The sequence below is a fragment of the Notothenia rossii genome, assembly GCF_949606895.1.
Source record: "Notothenia rossii genome assembly, chromosome: 9".
NCBI classification, from domain to species: Eukaryota; Metazoa; Chordata; class Actinopteri; order Perciformes; family Nototheniidae; genus Notothenia; species Notothenia rossii.
Window position 1 is genome coordinate 34,769,234 of NC_136907.1, and position 17,001 is coordinate 34,786,234.

At 39.1% G+C, this 17,001-nt stretch overlaps 1 protein-coding gene across 43 annotated transcripts in view; it reads right to left on the reverse strand.

The window, feature by feature from the left end:
• Positions 1 to 17,001, reverse strand: part of dlg2 (discs, large homolog 2) — a gene marked incomplete at its 5' end in the record, with an annotated part of 449,978 nt that overhangs the window by 26,874 nt on the left and 406,103 nt on the right. For 33 of the 43 annotated variants that reach the window (XR_013802660.1, XM_079650348.1, XM_079650371.1 and 30 more), the window contains 4 exons: positions 1,910 to 2,066; positions 10,297 to 10,449; positions 11,567 to 11,626; positions 14,213 to 14,378. Coding sequence is in view for 42 of the 43 variants with exons in the window: in XM_079650348.1 (XP_079506474.1) it covers positions 1,910 to 2,066; positions 10,297 to 10,449; positions 11,567 to 11,626; positions 14,213 to 14,378 (536 nt within the window). The remainder of the gene's footprint in view (positions 1 to 1,909; positions 2,067 to 10,296; positions 10,450 to 11,566; positions 11,627 to 14,212; positions 14,379 to 17,001) is intronic. The other 10 variants (XM_079650365.1, XM_079650361.1, XM_079650366.1 and 7 more) reach the window with 8 other exon arrangements.

A 17,001-nucleotide genomic window follows, 5' to 3' on the forward strand; every position in this document is an offset into this window, starting at 1 on the left:
TTAATGTAAACAATTATTTCCGAGGCACACGTTTATATGATCATTATAGTTATAAAAAAATAAGAGAATAAATGAAAAACAGGTATGAAATACTATATGACAGTAAAAAAAGAATAAAGTTTGAAAGGGTGATTTGTAAAATATCCATAAAGAAAAAGTAAATCTGTTTACAGTTCTGTTTCATATGGGTGTTGAGAGATGTATCCATAGATCTCTTCATGTTGCTTTCAAAGTCCACCAGATTGATGCTTTTAACTTCAATATTTAAAAATAAATCTTCCAGAGGGAGCTTGCCCCCGGACCCCCCTATGTAAGGTCCACACACCACCTATAAAAATAGCACTTTACCCCAGCTTACACCTATATGCCGTGAGCTGATTATCGAGCCTTCATTGTAACAGTCGCGGGTATGTGTGCGTGGGGATTGTTGCAGTAGAAAATTCCACTGGAGCGACAGGTACATTAATGGAAAACCCTAAATGTTTGAGCACCCTCTATGAAACGTCAAGCTACTAGGGATGTTAAGATTCACCGATTCACATCGGTGCACCGGCATAAACGTTCAAGATGCGAGTGCACCGGTTGAAAGAGTGCAAATCGGCTACAGTTTGGGTTGAACTCGCGATGCATCGATTGTAGCGTCTTTGCATCGGTAAAAAAACGATTCATTCATATAATATCCCCTCATCCTGTCAGCACTCAGCAGAGACGATCTTTGATCTTTGCTTCGCTCTACGGAGGCCGAGAGTCTCAGTTATCAACACACATGGAAGTCGAGGAGAAAGAGAAACACAGCGCACCGAAAAATACCTACAAATCAAACGTTTGGCAACACTTCGGATTTTTCAAGAAAGACAGTCAACTTTAAAAATCGCTCGCAAATTGTAAATGATGCCGAGCCGCTTTAAAGTACACAAATAGTACGAGGAACTTAGCGACGCACATAAAGAGGCGACATGGGGTCTGCGGCTGAAAAGAGAAACCTGAAAGTTAGACATATGAGTTAAATCACTCAGTGAGGTGTTCTGTCAGAGAGAATGGTGTTTAATTTACAGCAGCCTGTGACTGCCAATCATAGTTTAAATGTCTTCCTTACTGTAAGCCAGTGGTTCCCAAACTTTTTCTCAATGGGAGGAATACAACCAAAATCTGGAGCTGAAAAGTAAACTACCATTCAACAAGTTTAGCATTAAAATCTCATAACCAGCACAAACACACTTCACCTTTATTATCCAAGAAAGGCTGCAGGGTACAGGGTGTGCGTGTTTGGCCTCAAAAAAGAATGTAGGCCAGTAGGACTTTTACAGTCTTAATAAACATGCTGGAAACACACAGTTTAAGGACCATTTTAAAAGTAGATCAGTACTTGATGTGAAGGAACACCTTTGATTCAAGCTAGTTATAATTAGTTTGTGCCTTTTTGAAATCACTTTAGATTTCTATGATTTAGATGCAAGTAGCTGGTGTAATTTAATCGAATATTTAAATTAAATCTAATATTTTAGCAATCTAATATGTAATATTCCATTCCTCACATACTTATGTATATATAATATTCTGCTTTATATTTTGCTACTGTACATTTGTAATTCAACATGTATATTTTCAACTTCTTTATTTTCTAATGCTATTTTATTTCTATTGAGATGTTTACATTTTGGAATGTTTATTTCTAGTCTTTTAATTTGTATTGTACAATGCCATATCTTTATATAAATTACTTCTTATCTTATCTTATCTTATCTAAGAAGCTTGAATTTTGGGTTATGGCTTTGGTTTTTAACCAATATGCCACACATTTCTATAACACATGAGCCAAATTTCCAAATCTAGATGGATTAAATATCACTTTTGACTCTTTTCAAACATGGTTGTGTGTCTGGTATAAAATCAGAGTGAGGTGACTCACCGATAAGATCTGATCCCCTCTCCTCAGCTCTCCGCTCAGGTCAGCAGGCCCTCCGGCCAGGATGAAGGACACAAAGATGCCCTCGCCGTCTTCTCCGCCCACTATGTTGAAGCCCAGGCCTGTGGAGCCTTTGTGCAGCACAACCTTCCTGGGTTCCCTGTACAGACAGTTCAGATAGTACATCAGCTCGGGGGTGTCGGTAGGTTTCAGCATCTTCAGAACGGGCAGACATCAACCAACAGCACGGTGACCAAAACCGCCGAGCTGCTTTGCTAAGTGACAGAGCTGGAGGAGTGCTGGCGTTCCACAGGGGAACGCTGCTCTATTTAAATCACTGTCCCCGATTCGGTTCTGAAGCCAGAGGAACCTGATCACATGCTTACACACACTCTCACTCACTTGCTCTCTCTGCTCCTCTCACAGACACATTAGCACACACACTTGGATTGGGTGTTTACACACACATACATATACACCAGTGCCCTTCAGGGAAGTAATAGCATTTTTCTGGGGTACTGACTCAGATTCAGGCCACACACTTTCATTCTGAGAAGATTTGTGACAAGACAGACTACACAAAAAACATGTACTGTATATGTTTTACCAATAAATGTATATGTTTTTACAGTGAACATATGAGCAAGGTAGGAGTGAAAGACAGTAGTTCAACTGCTGCACTGTCAAACAAGCATGATATTTATCAAACCACACAACACTGAAAACCAGCTGTTTTGATTTAACTATTTTGCATTCTGGCAATGTCATGATGGAAGTAAGCAGCATACTGCCATCTGCTGGTGAAGGCATATACTACAGCAGCATGAAGAAGCTAACCAAAACATGATTGGCAGTGAGGGCTCTTTAGAGCGAAGCTGTTGAGTTTATTATTTTTTTCTTGTTCTTCAAAAGCTATGTGGACGCCCAATCTTTGTCAGTGGTGTGCTATTCCTAAGTAGGGTCTGAGACCAGAGGTCGGCGAAGACCCTATTGAAATCGGTCGCGCAGAACCCTAAGCTCCGCCTACATTTTTTGTCTTCTAAATTAGCATAATGTTCAAAACAGTTAAATATTCACTTAAATGTACATTTTCAGTTTTTCAATACCAAACTTCGTATACAGCATCAGTGGAGGGTCAGACACATTACCGTAGAAAATGAGCATGTTAGGACGATAAATATTGCCGCAGTCAATCAAAACGTTCTCGCAAAAAGGCGGGGCTTAGAAATAAATGCTCATAACTCATCAACAATGTATCCAAACATCACAGATTTTGGTAGATAGGTTCAGTCTGTCTTGGGGAATAGGCACACAAAAGCATTTTCATTTTGGACTATAGGGGGTGCCAAAAACACCACCAATTTATAACTCAAGAGCGGATGGACTAATCTTTTTTTTTTTTTTTTACACATACTCTCGGGGTAACTATGAACTCAGATTTAAAGTGTCGCAACAAATTCAGAATGTGGGCGTGGCCTATACATTTTTTTAAAATTGCGATAGCATAAAAAGCAAAACTTGGGACACACGTCAGAGCCCACGACCTTTTCGAGAATGTAAAAAAAAAAGTAATCTTTCAAAAAAACTGCTCACTAGCGCCCCCTATGGTGTGGTAGTCACATATAGTTTCTCAGAACTTCACAAATTTTGGCACAGACATTCCTCATGGAATTTCGGACATATTTGTATATCAATTCCATTAGCCTTGCCCCCCAGGAAGTCGGCCATTTTGAAAAATGTGCGTTTTTCATGCATTTTAAGCTCATTCTTGCGAACTCCTCCTTGGGAAATGATCGGAGAAATTCCAATCCAGGACACGTTCAGCCCCTATCCAATATCATGCTAAATTGAGAAGAACATTTTTGAAAGCTCAATCGTGGAGGTCGTTAGCTAACAGCGAATACACCATTTTTGACGATTTACATGTCGCAAATTACTTCAAACTACTCGGATATAGTTATTCCGATATTCACGAAACACTGTATACATATTTCTATTATGATTTAACACATATTTCAAATTGCCTTCCATTAGCCCCGCACCCCAGAAAGTCGGCCATTTTGAAAAATGCGCGTTTTTCAGCCATTTTAAGCACATTCTTGCAAACACCTCCTAGGGGAATGATCGGAGAAATTCCAATGTAGGACGAGTTCAGCCCATTTCCAATGTGATGATAAATTGCGAAGGAATAGTCGATCGCTCAAACGAGGACTTCGTAAGCGAACGGAGAACTTTCCATTTTTGACGATTTACATGTCACAAATTACTCCAAATGACTCCAAACTACTCGCGTATAGTTTTCCAATATTCACGAAACGCTGTATACAAATTCCTCTTATGATTGCGGACATATTTGAAATTGCTTTTCATTAGCCACGCCCCCCTGAAAGTCGGCCATTTGGAAAAATTTGCGTTTTTCAGCCATTTTAAGGACATTTTTGCAAACTCCTCCTAGGGGTATGATCGGAAAAAGACCAATCCAGGACAAATTCAACCCCTATCCAATATGATGCTAAATTGTGAAGAAAATAGTTGCTAGCTCAAACGGGGAGCTCGTAAGGTAAAGACCTTCATAGTTAGCTTAGCTAAGCATCAACCTAGCACTGAAATATATGGATGTTATGTGACAGTATTTCTGAGAAAAAGTCAGCTGAAATGGTGGCATAGTTGCCACTGCTTTACGTGTCAACAGCATGTTTGAACGTATTTGTAGCAGTAAATGTGGCTGTTTGGCCACTGACGTTGCCATAACAACACCTGAATTTAAATCTGCAACCTCTTTTTTTTCCTATTGACAGCTAGTTTCTATGTGAACATTATTAGATGGACAGCCAGAGAGAATAAATGAAAAACAGTTATGAAATACTATATGACAAAACAAGAATACAGTTTAAGTGATTTGTAAAATATCCATAAAGAAAAATCTGTTTACAGTTCTGTTTCATATGGGTCTTGAGAGATGTATCCATAGATATCTTAATTTTGCTCTCGAAGTGCACCAGATTGATGCTTTTTTTGTTTTCATACAATAGAACATGCAAGGAGATGCTTACATAACTGCAGCTGTTGTACACCAGGATTAATCATACATACCCTCCTTGGGCACCAAAAGGACATACAGTTTCTTAGTGTTATCAATTTCTATATTGTGCAAACATTATCAACATATTACAGATATTATCACTCCCCCTCATCGGAAACATGATCGCACAACACCTGACCCATTATGATAGTAAGAGCCAGTGCTTTACCATCCAGATGAAACAAGTACAAGTGCAGTGAATAAAATAAATGAAAAATAAATAAATACAAATAAATAAGTAAAGAGGTGCTGCTAGAGATCTGGTGTAGCTAAGCATCAACCTAGCACTGAAATATATGGATGTTATGTGACAGTATTTCTGAGAAAAAGTCAGCTGAAATGGTGGCATAGTTGCCACTGCTTTACGTGTCAACAGCATGGGGACCATTTTTCTTCGAATTTGTCAGTTTTCAGCTGTAGTCTCGCTGTGATTTTCTCCATTAAATAAACATTTTTTACCCTGTTTCTCCAGTGGACTATATTGGGGGGCTGCGGCTTCAGCCACGAGACCGTTATCATTTTTTTCGCAATTAGAAGAAGAATTCTTAGTAAGAAAGCAACATTTCTGTCCATATCACTGGGCAGTATACCCAGTATATAAAGTGCTGGGTCCAAAGTAAAGGTAATGCCCAGCACCCGTTTAATCTTCTTTTGAACATCCTTCAAGAAGCCCTGAATGGTTGGACGGTCCCAAAATATATGTGCGAAGTCTCCCACCCATCCACAGCCCCAAATTAGAGGTATTGCTATATTTTGAAGTGATAGATGGGGTGTTAAAATATCTCATTTTCACCTTCCAATCAAATTCCCTCCATGTTGGACTGTTTGTTATTGTATGTCCCACCTTGAATGATTCTTCCCAATCCTCGTCGCATATTATAATATTCGCTTCCAACTCCCATTTTTCTTTGACATCCTTATTGTTGCTGTCACATTCATAATGTAGTACCTTGTAAAGTTTTGATATAGCCTCTTTTTTTGTCTCGCCCCCTGTATATGTTCCTCTAGTTTAGATGGGGCTTTGTATGGAGTCAGATTTGGGTCAATATTCTAGCGCGCAAAACAAGCTACTCACGAGCGGAAAATGTGCTTTTACACGCGCATGGAATGACCCTCGCGCGCAGACAGCCCTCTTGCTCGCTCGCGGGAGTGTCAGCCTCACGGTACGTCCACACAGCAGCTTTGAAAAAATCTTGAAAATCTTGGAGTCTGAGAGCTTGGGGATTTTTCGCGAGCAACGCGACTAACAACCAATCACATGAATCTCCCGCCCCCGGCATACAAAGCAAAAAACACCGGGGATTTTATGCGAGCAATATATATATATATATATAAACTCCCCAAACAGGCGAAAACTTACCAGTTTCACCCACTGTCTCTGCCACCTCCCTCCATGCTTGGTTCCTCCGGTTTGTATCCCGGTAAATAGTTCTGGTCGTAAAGAACCGGGTGATTTGCTACCATAATTTCTGATTTGGAATATAAGGAAATGAACTGCGGTCTGGCTCTCCCAGCTTGCACGCGGTTTGATTGGCTACTATGGCTAGCGCTTGTACTGTCAGATTTGCATAAACGGGATTTGATTGGCTGACGCTTCCAGCTCAGCTTCAAAAGTTGAACATTGCTCAACTTTTGAATCCTGAAAATCCTGTAAATCCTGTAAATCTTCGCTTCGCTTCCCCACAATGCAGTTCGGCGAAAAGCGAGACAAAGTGACGTCACTCCCATTCAAAGTCAATGGGCAGAGAAGTGTTGGAAGTGTTGGAAGATTTTTTTAAAGCTGCTGTGTGGACGTACCATCACTCGCTCGCGGAGTCTGTCTGTGTGCGCGTGAAAAGTTTCCGACAATTTGGGGCGGAGCAACTGGACTTTGATTGACAGCTGCCAGGAAGCCCAGAGATGCCAGGTTTGATAAATGCCTGAACTACCAAGAGCCGAGGAGTGACAGCAGCAATATCAGTTGGATGAGATTGAATGGTAAAGTTGTCCATAAAAAAACATTATATTCGTAAAGTGTACAGCTAATAAATATATATCAATTAATTTGATATAAAAAAATGACACATTAATTCTAGGAGTCTAATGCTTTTACAAACACTATAGCGATAATATGCATTCATTATGACAATATCATACTATTACTATAGGAGTGTTCTATAGTGTGTTCAAAACACAACTACAGAAACACTATTTATTATACTATAGTTATACTATTTAAAATAATATAGGAATACTACAAAGATCTAGATACATAGTATTGCTATTGAAATATTATAGGGCTACTATAGCTAATAAAATGGCATTACAGAAAAAACTATAGTAATACGATAGCAGGTGAAAAATACTACAGAACACTACAAACTTACTATAGGACACTATACAACTCTTACAGTATACTATAGTAATACTATAGTTCATTTCGTAAGGGACGTGCATACAGCAGACAGTAGCTAGCAGTTTTCGACAGATACAGCCCACTCAAAAATATATTGTTTTATATCAAATTAATTAATATAGGCCTATATATATATATATATATTAGCTGTACACTTTACGAATATGATGGTTTTTTATGGAAATCTTTACCATTCAATCTCGTCCAACTGATCTTCCTGCTGTCACTCCTCGGCTCTTGGTAGTTCAGGCATTTATCAAACCTGGCAACTCCAGGTTTCCTGAAAGCTGTCAATCAAAGTCCAGTGAGTCCATAATAGATGGTAAAAAGTCTGGGTTTGTAGCTATTTTAGTGGCCCTGCTAATAGAGTTTGACAGCTTTAATTCCTTTCGTACCTCTGACCATATCTTCATCGTAGCCCTGATCCACTCATTGCAAGTCCCCAACCCCTTCTGTGCCTTTTCTGTCAAAAATGGAAGTGCTCCCACAGGTACATTATTACATGATTTTTGTTCCATATCAACCCAAATTGTTTCCGTGCCTTCAGTTATCCACATAATTATTGTTCTAATTTGTGCTGCCCAATAGTAATATTTGAAATTAGGTAGATTCAGCACTCCATTCTCTTTTGTACATAGAAGTGTCTTATTTAATTCTCGTTTTTTTATTTTGCCACAGGAATTTTGATATTATTTTTTCCAGTAATTTAAAAATAGATTTAGGGATCACAATCGGCAATGACTGGAACAGGAATAAAAGTCTTGGCAGTATATTCATCCTAACCGTTTCTATTCTTCCCGTTAGATTAGGAGGTAGAATTCCCCACCTGTCAACATCTTTTTTTATCTCATTTATCAGTTTCCCATAGTTTGCCTCAAATAGCTGAGATGTGACAGGAGTAATATTAATACCCAAATATTTGAATCCTTTTGTGGCCCATTCAAATTTAACCTGACCCTCCAACCCTCATGAACGGTCACCTGAGATCATCATAGCTACAGATTTTGCTTCATTGGTCAAATAACCTGATATCTCCCCGTATTCATTAAGATTGTTCAACAAAGCTGGAATAGATGAGGAGGAAGGCTCACTAATATATCGTCCGTGAATAATGAAATGTTGTGTTCTTCTCCCCCCTTGTCCGTTATTCCTTTTATGTCATTTTTTTTTCAAATTAATTCAGCCAACGGTTCGATACTTGCGGCAAATAGTAACGGACTTAAACAATCTCCTTGCCTAACTCCTCTTTTAAGGTTAAAAAAATCTGAGCAACAGCCATTTACTCTAATACGTGATTTTGGACAGCTGTAAACTATTTTTATCCAATCTATGAAGGTCGATTGAAACCCAAAAGCATCCAGTGTGTTGTATAAAAAGCTCCACTTGACCCGACCAAAACTTTTTGTGCATCTAAGCTTAGTAACATGGTTGGCTGAGGATTGTTTTTAGTACATGATATGAGATTTAGTGTTCTCCTAATATTATTAGCCCCTTGCCTACATGGGATAAAACCTGTTTGATCCGGTTTGATAAGTTTGGTTATACATCTTTGCATTCTCCGAGCCAATATGTTCGTCAATATTTTTAGATCGTTACAAAGCAAGCTAATTGGCCTATATCCCTCACATGAAGTCGGATCTTTGCCCTCCTTATGTAGGAGAGATATAATGGCTTCAGACCAAATTTTTGGTGGATTACCTGAAGATCATCATTAAAAACTTTAAATAATATTAGTATAATCTCTTCTTTTAGATATTTATAAAATTCACCTGGAAACCCGTCTGTACCAGGGGATTTGTTATTTTTCAAAGTTTTTATAGTGTCAGATATTTCCTGCAATTAAATTGGCTGTATCATTTTAGATGCCTCCTCCTTTGTTAATGATGGTAAATGTAATCTATGAAGAAATTGTTGTGTTTTGGATTCTGTAAACTTAGATTCTGAGTCATCATATAGCTTTTCATAATAATCTGCAAATGCTCCTGCTATCTCTGATGGGTTTGCCAAAATTTGTTTAGAATTAGGGTGTCTTATTTTCGAGATGATCCTATTTGTCTGGGCCTTTCTGAGTTGGAATGCGACAAGGCGACTTGCTCTGTTGCCCATTTCATAGTATCTCTGTTTTGTAAAACGTAGAGCTCCTTCTGCTTTGTATGTCAGAAGTTCATCCAATTTACATCTGTTTCTTTTTAGTTCAAGTAAGGTGCTATTGTTGGATGTTCTTTTATGTTCTTCCTCCAATTTTCAAATGTTACTCTCCAAACTCTTTTGCTGTTCCAGACGAGCCTTTCTCAGCCTAGATGTTATTTCAAGTATTTTCCCTCTAATAGCTGCTTTTCCACCCTCCCATAAAGTTGATGGTAATACCTCTCCATTATTATTAATTTCTAAGTATACCAGATTGATGCTTTTAACTTCAATATTTAAAAAAAAATCTTCCGTGATTGGACTACAAGATAGATACAAGCCTGTACAGGTAGAGTTATTTAAAGCATAAATGAGTCAGTTGGGTTCTGGAGGTGTGGTTACAGCAATTGTGCTTGGTTGGCATGGCCTGGGCCTGGTGGTGGGGCCCAGTGTGATATCTTTTCATGGGGCCCAAAATCCCTGGCGGAGCCCCTGATTACACTGATACATGATTCAAATCTGATTACTTCAAAAAGAGCATAGACATAAGTGAGCAATACATTCGGCTATAAATGCACAACATCTACGAATTGCTTGTAAGTGATTTTTAGTATTGGTTGTGCAGCAGTGCTGGAGGTAGTTACTGAAGTTTAATTGTGCTGCTTTCAATTCATACATTGTGGAAGCCAAACGTAGGCAGGCAGTGAGAGCAGGCCAAGCTGTGCACGAGGAAATGGTAACATGCCGTTTAAATACAGGAACAGATTTGGTGGAGGTGTGAAATACCTGGTGATGTCTGAGTCAGGGAACAGGCTTAACTGATATGGGAGGGGGGCGGAGTGGAGGAGGCTTTTGTCGCACTCCACTGGGGAATAGTGTCGGGGGGAGGGTGCTTTGTCACATAGTTTGTTCACAGTGCTGTAAACTGGTTCAGGAGGCCTACAGTGGAGTGAGAGACAAGAGCAATAAGGTTAGTGTCCAGAGACAGGGCGTGGTAGAGGGTCTGTGATACATACAATGGAGGCACACAGATGAAAACCAGGAAGAAAATAGAATCAAAGCATTATATGTGATATACTTTGTGTGTGCTCCATTGGAAAAGTCATCATCAGTAACAGGGAGGAGGAGGAGGAGGAGGAGGAGGACGGCCTTCGCTACAGGATGTTATCTCACTTTGTGTATGGGACGCAGTGGAGAGTGTGTTGTTTGTTGTAAATGGTATTTGGTTCTTTATGGTTAAGCACTTAGTCAGAGAGAACATGCTTTATATAAAAACTCACGATCAATAGTATATACTCACCAGATATCCTTATATAATGAATGACTTATTTTCATTATCCGCTAATCTGTGATTTCCCTCAACCGTGTCTTTAAATAAAATCCTTTAGTTTGAGAAGCTGCAACCTGGAAATGTTTAGAATTATATGCTTGACAAATGACTTCAATTAATTACAAAAGCCTATTAAATGATGTAATTGTTTTTTTGATATGGTTAATAAAATAGTTTTATTATGTCACATATTGGTATTAAAGCTTAAATGATTTATGGTTTTTAATTCATTCCTTTTGGATATGTACAAATATGTAGCGGGCTGATCAAGGAGCTATTACATATCATCTACTTAGGTTAAAAGTAGTGTAAGATATGGTTAGGATTTAAATGTACAATATATTTATAACACAATTAGGATTATCAACAGGTTGTGAAGATGTTACAGTGTGTTGCACTGAGTCAGATATCCTCTGAAACTAGCATGCTAACAGCTAGCCCCGGGCCAGCTGCCTGGTGGGGCGTGTGTTCCTTTAGAGCTCTCAGAGCACTAACATGCTCCCACTGGCTGCGGAGCCACATATCCATGGTCTGTAACTGTTTTATAGTTTGTTCTTTGGATTGATCCCCAGTTCTGCAAACGTTCTGTTGCTCAAAACGACAAGTGGCTCATCCTCAAAAAGTCAAATCATGATGTGTTTTCTATTTCCATCAATTCCTTTCGACCAATAGCATGCTAATGGAACATGCAGGGCAGATTGTGATCGAGCAGTATCCATATCTCACCTTAACTGGAAGTGCTGGGAATCAAAGCTGTGACCCTCGCCGTCATCCAGCGAGCCATTTCTAATCAAATAAAAATAGGGCTCATTCATTTTTGTTCATAAATTGACACTGATGAAAGACAGACTTTGGGGCATGCGGCACACACAAAATAGAGATAGCTGAAACAGAAAAGTAACGCCCTTAAAGCAAGTGAATCGGAGATTCTTCCACAACAACATCAGCACACATCAGTGTCGGGTGTTAGTTAAGTAACCTACTGCACACATTCATTGCCGGTTCATGCTCAGTGTGTGCATGTCTGCTGTTTGTGAGCACTTGAGTGTAAACTGGAGCATTCAGTTTTAAAAAGGTCATCAATTTGTAGCCACCAAAATCACAATCTAATAAATCACTTCAAATGAAATGATTCACCTGAATTCAGTGTATCTTTGTATGTCTGTCTGTCTGTCATATAATACTCTACTGAAGCCTCAACATTTAGGGACTCCTTCAATTATTGGAGCACACATTTAAAGAACGATATCGCAGTGACTATAGCTAAAGAAGGAAATCAACATCTACAGTCCTTCTTAGCATTTCAGCATCTCAAAAAATGAATGACAAAAAGCCAATTACATTAGTGACCAACATCGCAGTGCCATCAAAGGAGAATTGAGTGTGACAGTCACAGGACACACAGGAGCCGGAGAGGTCTGGACAGTTGGCTTTTTTCTCCTGCTGAATCAGCTGAGGCAGCCGGTCAGTTCAGATCAGACCCAAACGCAGCAACCTTGTGAAGATCCGAAGGTGCCATGGAGGTTTGGTCAGATGTACTGCTCTAACTCATGACCCAGACGTTTCAGCCCTCTTCCCTTTCTGAGCTTTGGTGTTTTACTTGTCACATTAGTGATAAAATACTGGAGTTGCTTTATCAGTTATAACAGGGAGTGAAGATCCATCTGGCTTTATCACAATGTGTGTTCTAACTGTGTGTGGAGAACACGGTGAACAAGAGCCGCTGTCAGAGTGCTTCACTGTAGGTCAGCGAGGTAATCTCAAGAACCTTGGTCAAGAGCGAGTAGTAAACCTCTTAACTCCAAAGAGAATGGAGGGCTAATCCCTCACTCAACAAAGTTTAATACAGGGGTCCTTCAGTTATCCTCTGAAATGGGCTTTTGTTATCACTATGCTGCAGCATTCCGTCACCGCTCTTTATTTTGGGGTATGACAACACAAGAAAACGATTGCCACAGCACGCAACAATGACCTAATCCCACAGAGCAGCACTAACAAGTGATGTATTTACTTGTTCATTATGATAGCCACCATATCCTTGTTGTGCTGCCTACAAATATATGCTTCGGTTTGCCAATCTTCTTTCAAATACAATACATATTTATATAAACAAGCATTTCTCTTGAGATTTGCCTTGATAGGACATTTGGCCAACTTGGGGGTGAGCCGTGTGGCGGCTTAATGTGGATTAGGGGTTAGGGCAGCTGAGGTGGAGCTGCTAATGTTTGGCTGTGACTCTGTGGAGACGTCTTAAGGTCTTCTGTTGGGACTGGGAGCAGTAAACACAGCAGATATTTTGGTCTGCCAAATTATAATCAACATTTTCAGAGCCCATGTTATCCAAGACTGGGTTACAATTCCATTCCACTGTTTATACATAACTAACGTTTAACATCACTAAAAGCCTTACATTTACATTTGTATGTATTGGTAAGGATTTGCAGCACTGTGTTGGGTAAGACACTTTACAGCTCTTAGAACAATCTCTTGAACAATTCTCCCATAGTTTGAATTCCTCACTGCTGCCTTATGCTGCTTGTAGTTTTTTCTACACACACATGAATGCACTCTTGGCTCTGACCATGCAGTCTTACGTCACTTTACTGCACTGCTTTCTAGAAATAGCGGTTGTAGAAATGTACCCTATTAATGAGCAAGCTTATCTATGCAAAAGTAACATATTAACTTGTCATATCAGCTTCTGTTTTTTCACAACCCAAAAAGCTCAATTAATCCCTGGAAAATATATAACAACGCACTCGTGACACACCAAAGCCCCCTGTGTCTTGCCACTGATGACACATCACTACCACAGAAACACACCATAGGCAGGTACAGATTTCTCAGCACATCACGTTCAACCTGTCCTTGTGCAATGATGGAACTGCTGTAAGGCAACATTTACCATGACTAAATCATTTCCTCTGATAAGTAGCCTTAACAAAACCTTTTTTAAACCACAGCTTGGACCCCAACAACAGCACACTTTAGAGTCCCATGGCTCTGTTGTGTTTTTATTTTAAAGCTGGATTCAATGTTTTCTAGGCATTTGTCACATTGCCACTCACAACACATTATCTATAAAGGAATCGTAGAGACATTCAGACACATATACAGAACCCAGGACAGGGAGCGGCGGTTATAAGAAGCTGTTCCTGGGGACTGTTCAATACAACATCTTGATTGGGAATCAGGGGTACCAAAACTATATTTTCAAATAAAAAACAGGTGATTCCAACACAACATGCACATGTTTTCTAATTGCACCAGAACTCAGAATGGGGTTTCAATTGAATTGCCACACAAACACAGATCAGTCAGGACAGGGGTTTCTACCTTTGTAGTCGTCTGGTAGGAAAGGGAGGTAATTACCGTAAAAAGGAAAAACCATCCAACCTGTTTATATCCTCTTCCCCAAGTAAGTGCTTAGGGAGGGGGGAATAACTCCCAGGGGAGATGGGGGGGAGGCCAGACTTGTACTCCAGAGTGCCACTGTTGATGGGGGAGGAGATATGATTTTCCATGGCTGGAGAGAATGCTGTAGAGAAGAGAGAGAAAACAAAAACAGAGCAGCTGCTTGAACAGTCAAACCCAACACAAACATTTCCCTCATATCACAAAATCATTGCTGCGTCATTATTATCTCCAATGTTTTTTATCTCTAATATTCTCTGAAGTTTTTATTTGAAAGTTAAAATACAGGGGTTGGATTCTAACCACTCAACTTGTTTTTGAATTGATGTGAAAATTCAAAACATATATACACTGAACAAAAATGTAAATGCAACACTTTTGTTTTTGCTCCCATTTTTCATGAGATGAACTGAAAGATCTAAAACATTTTCTATATACACAAAATAACAATTTCTCTAAAATATTGTTCACAAATCTGAAAAGATCTGTGATAGTGAGCACTTCTCCTTTGCCGAGATAATCCATCCCACCTCACAGGTGTGGCATATCAAGATGCTGATTAAACAGCATGATTATTGCACAGGTGTGCCTTAGGCTGGCCACGATAAAAGGCCACTCTGAAACATGCAGTTTTGCTTTATTGGGGGGGTCTCGGGGGGGTCCGAAAACCAGTCAGGTTTAACCCTGACCCTAACCCTAACATGTCACCCACTGACATGTTAGGGTTAGGGTTAAACCCTAAAACATTTTTTAATGTGTCAGTGGGTGACATGTTAGGGTTAGGATTAAACCTGACTGGTTTTCGGACCCCCTCAGACCCCCCCAATAAAGCAAAACTGCACGTTTCAGAGTGGCCTTTTATTGTGGCCAGCCTAAGGCACACCTGTCCAATAATCATGCTGTCTAATCAGCATCTTGATATGCCACACCTGTGAGGTGGGATGGATTATCTCGGCAAAGGAGAAGTGCTCACTATCACAGATTTTTTCAGATTTGTGAACAATATTTGAGAGAAATGGTTATTTTGTGTAAAAAAAAATGTTTTAGATCTTTCAGTTCATCTCATGAAAAATGGCAGCAAAAACAAAAGTATTACATTTATATTTTTGTTCAGTGTATATTATTATTAGGGCCGGGACTTTAACGCGTTAATTAAGATTAATTAATTACACAAAAATTAACGCATTTTAATCGCACTTATTTTTGCACCGCGGAACGTTTCTCACTGGATGAGTTTCAGGGGTACCGATTATACTGGAGCACCAACTAACGTTCATGACTTCGGACAACAACAAACCACAGTGAACAATAGTCAAACATGAACGAAGAAGCTGATGAGACCGCTTTGGTTGGCCCCGTGGATGGGACATTTTCTTTTTAAAAAACGGACGGATGGAAGCGTCGATAAGAGCACGGTTGTTTGCAAATTATGCAAAAAGGAATTCGCATATCTCCTCAATGCAAAACATATAGCAGCTAGCGTGGAAGCTAGCGTGGACGTTAGCCCGACTCGGAGTACAAGGACCCACACCCAATTCGCGTTGATCAAACAGTGGCCTATGCAACAGAGAGATTTTATTTTCCATCAGGATATTGGAAGAATAGGAGGGATTGAGGTCAATCACTGGCACTTTTTTATTTTATTTTAAAAATGGTACACTTTATGTTGAACTATTTATTATGTTGTTGGTGCAACTGGCACCTTATGTTGAACTGTTTATTGTTTTGGCCAAGGTTATTGAGAGAGTTGTACTGAAATTGATTAGATTTGTTAAATCAACTGTTGGTAAATCAACAAAGTCTGTTATGGTCTCTGAAGCAACAGAGAGATGTTTTCTAATAGTCAGGGTTTCCAATGTTCTGAATGTACTTGAAAGTATTGTGTTTTACTTAAAAAACAAAGTGTTATAGTTTACAGAAGGTCTACCTACCTATAGGCTACCTGAATCTCTGAAATGTACTATATTCCTAAATATGCTATTGCTACACTTTATGGCAAAAATTGCACTTTTCTGTTGGTCTTGGTTAAGTACCACCTTGAAAAAAATAAACAATGTTTTGTTGCTTAAGCTTATGTATTCAGTCATTATTCAATGGTATACTAAAATCCATGTGAAAAAAATTGCTTCTCACTTTTCTCAGGTCCAATATTTATATGTGATTAAAAATGCGATTAATTTCGATTAATTAATTACAAAGCCTCTAATTAATTAGATATTTTTTTTTAATCGAGTCCCAGCCCTAATTGTTATACATTATATTATATTATATAATCTTTTATCTCAACTTGACTACAAGGAAATAGTGCTACTTGGCGATTTTAACTGGGACTGGTTAACTTCTGTGTCAGAGGATTTTAAAAACCTTTGTATCTCTTTAAATGTTACTCAGATTGTTGACAGTCCTACTCGCCCTAACATTAAGTCCCCTAATAAATCCTCCCTAATTGATCTCATTCTAACTAATGTTCCCTATAAAAACTCATCTGTGGGAGTATTTGTTAATGATCTGAGTGATCACTGTGTTGTAGCCACAATTAGGGACACTAAGGTTCAAAAGGGTAAACCTCGTATTATTATTAAGAGAGACATACAACATTTTGTGGAGCAGGGTTTTGTTCATGATCTGTTTGGCTTTGATTGGGGAAAAATCGATCTATGTGCTGATGTAGAAACTGCATGGTCTTATTTTTATCTTGGTTTTATGGAGATCATTGATAGACATGCACCCCTGCGTACATTTAGAGT